Genomic DNA, 4,910 nt, shown 5'->3' with positions numbered 1-4,910 from the left:
GTATCATTAAAGCTCCTTAAACGGTTGTGTAAAAATAGCTCAAAACTAAACATTGTTTTCTGTGTAAATCTAATAATCAAATTAAAATGTATAAATATTAGTGGTTGCAGCCCAATTAGGACCAGTAACAAGGTTTTTGCTTAAGGTTTACTAATTGGAATTTCTTTTTGATTCTCATTTGCCTCTACAAACTTTGATGTTGTACAATATGCCAATATTTCTTATTATAAACAATATATAATAAACCACATGAAGTACCCAGGTGAGAGGAAGCTTGCTGGGCACTGAAAGTGCTTGGCTCCTTCAAGTTCTCTCAGGATGGGTCTGCTGGGGGTCTTGACCATTGTGGAGCTGGTGACAGGCAGGTGGTCCATGCTGCCAACTTGACACCCATCCCCGTCTATCCCATATTTACTGAATTTCCAAAAGTATTTGCTCACCTGCCCTCACGCTCATATGAGGATAAGTGACATCCCATTCCTAATCCAGAAGGGTTGAATGTGACGTCAGTCTACTTTATTCAGCCAGAGCTGCTTCAACTCTTCATGGAAGGATGTCCACATGGTTTAGTAGAATGTTTGGGGAAATTTTCCAAAAGCATGAGGTCACACGCTGATGTTGGACGAGAAGACCTGGCTCTCATTCTTCACTCTAATTCCTCCTAAAGGTGTTCTACCAGGTTGAGGTCAGGTCTCTGTGAAGGCCAGTAAAGTTCATCCACACCAGACTCTGTCATCCATGTCTTAATGGACCTTGCTTTGTGCTCTGGTGCATTTGTATTGGAAGCTTCAAACTGTTTTCATAAAGTTTGGAGCATGGAAATGTCCAAATGTCTCAATACGCTGAAGCATCCAAAGTTCCTTTCACTGAAACCAGGCTCGGACTGGTAATCTGTGATACCGGCCATTTACCCGGTGGGTCGGTCCCCTCCGGTCGAATTACCTACCTGTGACAGTAAACAACTCAAGAAGTAATACAATGCTAACTACCTAAATGATGCATGCAGTATATAAAGCCCTTCCTTGTCATGCACTCCACACAGAACACGTCTCCAATGCTATGGAGTCCAGTGGAGCTGTGCTTTATACCACTGCCTCTAATTACACCCACTTGATGTATGCTTGGAGGTGTGTAGTGATTGACTCTTGAGGAAGTCAGTGACCTCTTTCTACCATCTGCTTCAGCATCTGCTGACCCCACTCAGATAATGTGGCCTAACACTTGGTGGACGAGATTCTATCAGTCCCAACCTCCCATTTTGTAGGGATTTGGCTAAAGGAATACTTAGCAGAGAGGAAATTTGGTGACTGGATTTGTTGCATAGGTGGCATCCTTCCAGTTGCAGCTCTGGAATTCACTATACGGCTGAAAGCGACCCATTCTTTCACAAAGGTTTATAACAGCAGTGTGCACCCCAGGTGCTCGATTTTATACACCTGTGGCCATGGAAGTGGTTGGAACACCAGATTTGTATAATTTGGACAAGCAAATAGTTATATATAGAGTATATAACACTAGGGTCTAAGTGGATGTTGCTGGACTTTGGGGAGAACCTGCCAGTGTTCCCATTTTCTTTGCTTTGACTGCCTGGATGTTAGTTTTAACGCTGATCAGAAACATAGAGCTGGGAGAAAAGAACTTCAGCATAATTGTATTGCCACCATGTGTAACAGTTTGTGTCAAAGGGTTTGACAGCCTGACCTCAACCCTGGATTTTTCTTCAACTTATAATTTGAGTTAATAAACTAAAATGGTTTAAGGCCATCGGTTTCCTCGAATCATTTTAGTTTAACTTGTCAGGTTCAGATAAAGGTCAGAGGGAGAACAGAGGGAGCCATTGCTGTAACAAACCCTATTGTGAACTTTGCTTTGCTGGTTAAAGGTCTACCAGAGGCTCAGAGCTTCTCTGATTAGCTGTAATAAATGTAAGGCTTCTTTTACTGCTGTTTTTTTGTCTCTTTCCCCTCTCAAAGGGAATTTGATTTGCCATTTATTTGAATGATGTCTATATGATTGCATATTTCATCCTTTCTTTGAACCAAGGTGCAAAGAGGGAAGCTTTCTTTTTGTGTTCAACTCTTTTTCAGGTTATTTGCAGCCTCTCTGCTTATATGAAAGCTTAGAAAGGGAAGTCTCCGATAATTGATTTGTCAACGCATGAAAGATCTGCAATGAAGACAATTAAAAATGACAATCTGAAGCAAAAAAATCAAACTGCATCTCAAGATTTATTCTTTTTTCCCCATGTCTCTATTTCCCGTCCCATTACACCTTCACTGGATATTTACAGGCCACGTTAACACAGATTCTTGTGTGTAATTATGTTTGGTAACAGATGTTCCTGATAGCCTCCAAGCCTGCAATCCTGGTTGGAGCAGATTCAAACACGACTGAGCTAAAAACATACTCATAATTTTCTCTAGAGTTGGAATGTGAGCGAATCCCAGTTTTCACAAACACCTGGTTCACACTGAGAAACATAAAGACTTTATTTTAATAGCATACTGGATCGTTAATATGAAAGATGTTGTACAAATACATTTCTGTTATCTACACTTCATCAGAATCCCAAAGATGATCGGACGCTGTGATCACTGCAGGTCGTCGTCGTCGAACAGATCCTCAAAGTCTGTGAACGGAAAGATGGAGACAAAGAGAGATCAGCAAGCTGAAAATTAGTCCAGCTGTTTTCCTCCAGACTCCTACCTTCTCAGCTAATTATCTTGCATATAATAATTTTTCCCCCCCCATCTCCCACTCAAGCTGAGACACTCGCTTTAAATGAGCCAAAACTCCTCCCATACAGAAGCAAATACATGCTGGCATTGATCCTAAATGCTTTTCCTACTTTGTAGGCACTTTTAAAATAAGAAACATCAAACACAGCTTCGGTATCCACCCCCGTATGTTGGATATGGTTATATAATCTCTTGGAGAAAAGGTGATTTTTGTTTTTATTGCAAGACAAATTTAAATACAGCACTTAATATTATTGAGATGAGGCCTTAAAAAAAAAAAGAGTCATTCTTAGTTTTTCCCTCTCTGTTTGCTACTTTTTGATGATTTTTTCCCCGTCTTACAGGATTTAAAGTACAGGTTATCACTTTCTAATACTACCTGATCCTATCTGAACCTTTTAAACTTTCATTGGTGATCGGCGATGTTTTGCAGCATATCTAGCAGGGATTATCTGTTTTTTATTCACAGTTTCACTAGTCAGCTGCTCCAGTAACTGCCTAATAAAATCGCTTAGCAAAATGTAATTAATTTAGAAAAATTAGCTCCAAATGATAAAAATAAAAATATAAACACACATTTTGGCTACTTTCACACTGCGAGCATTAATGCTCATTTTTTATTTTTTTTTTTTTTTGTGAAATCCGATTCTGTGTCGTGGTTTTTTTTACATTTTCAAATATATATGACTTGTATGTGATATCCTGTGTGAGCTGCATTTATAAAACGTAAGTGTCCCGCATGGGCAGTGGAGGACGCAATGACGTTAAAAACAAACGTGCCGTTTATGGAAGTAAACATGGATAGTAGTGCTGGAGCGCAGCTTTCATTTCCTTTCCAACCTCAGCCAGTGTTATTTACACAGGTTGAAAGGTTAAAAGTAAAGACTGCTCTCCACACCATCGTCTGCCATGGTTGTTTTTCTTTGCAGAATTTATCTATGGGATAAGTGACAATCTCAAGATGTGTCAAACAAAAAAATTAAGGTCATCTTCAGCTCCTTGCATCAATATCAACCCCTTTTCATTTTCAATGCATTTTATTGTGATTTTATGTGAGGGACCAATGCAAAGCGACACAATTGAGAAGCAGAAGGAAAATGTTTTTTTCTTTTTTCTAACAAACTACACCTGAGAAACTCAGTGCGTTTGTTTTTATCCTTCCCCTTTCTTTGATACCCTTAAATAAAACACTGCGGTACAAAGTGTTAAACTTAACTTTGGTTTTATTAAGTTAGATTGTGGGAAAATCCAACTATCCCCCTTTAACAACGGAGCTTTCAGACACTTAGACAGGTATGGGGCATTGCAGGCTAACAAAATAATCCGAACGACCCCCATTCCAAAGGGGGGGATCCATTTGTCCGTTTCAATTTGCATGTTTTCAAAACAAAAACAAGTTTCCAATGGGCTGCTGTATAAACCTCAAACTCTATGCTATTCCAAACATTTTGAATTGAAAAAGCTTCCTGGATGGGAAGCGAAACATCTTCAAACTTGGGAACAAACCAGTGGATTGTTTTTAATTTTCTTTTTTTGAAATGCCTATGACCTGGATGACGGAGAATCTTCACCAGCATACTGTGGGGGGAAAAAATGGTAAAAATGAATATTTTTTTTTAGGAATTGACATTTAGGCAATTTATAATTGATGTAAGAGTCGGTATCAATGGCCACGTCTAAGAGCGCAAACAGGGAATCTGACTGCCCGTTTCTATCGCCTACATCATCATTTGCATATTTAAAAAAAACAATTGACGTGTAAACACTGTTAGAGGGTTTAAGGACGGGTTAAAAAAGCAAACAAAATAATTAGCATGTAGAAGTATGCAAGCTGTTTTATTTAAAAATGAATACATAAAAAGAGGAAGGCAGGTCGTTAGAGTGCAAAAGCCCAGCAGAGTATCTGACTTCTCATGGCCTGGGGAAAGAAACCGTCTCTGTGGAGGTTCATTGCTGCTATTAGCACTCATCCCTGAGAGTAGGAGTTTGAACAGCTTCTAGCCAGGATGAGTGGGGTCAGCAGGGGTGTTAGTGGCTCGTTTTGTTTGGCTCTAGACAGCTCAGAGATAGAGGGAAGGTCGATGCTGTAGATCCACTCTCTAGATCTTGTTTGGCTGCAGTTTGGACCCGTCCTTGTTTGGTAGATGAGCAAAACAACAATGGATGTGGATG

General features: G+C 39.7%; 1 protein-coding gene across 1 annotated transcript in view; it reads right to left on the bottom strand.

The window, feature by feature from the left end:
• Positions 1 to 2,464: 2,464 nt before the first annotated feature.
• Positions 2,465 to 4,910, bottom strand: part of myeov2 (myeloma overexpressed 2) — a 12,529-nt gene continuing 10,083 nt past the window's right edge. The window contains exon 3 of the mRNA XM_015390670.1: positions 2,465 to 2,629. Coding sequence (XP_015246156.1) covers positions 2,592 to 2,629 — 38 coding nt within the window. The 3' untranslated portion in view covers positions 2,465 to 2,591. The remainder of the gene's footprint in view (positions 2,630 to 4,910) is intronic.

This window comes from Cyprinodon variegatus, unplaced genomic scaffold (genome assembly GCF_000732505.1).
Source record: "Cyprinodon variegatus isolate N-32 unplaced genomic scaffold, C_variegatus-1.0 Scaffold507, whole genome shotgun sequence".
Taxonomy (NCBI): Eukaryota; Metazoa; Chordata; class Actinopteri; order Cyprinodontiformes; family Cyprinodontidae; genus Cyprinodon; species Cyprinodon variegatus.
The sequence above is the reverse complement of the archived record's forward strand: the minus strand, read 5'-3'. Positions and strand labels throughout refer to the sequence as shown.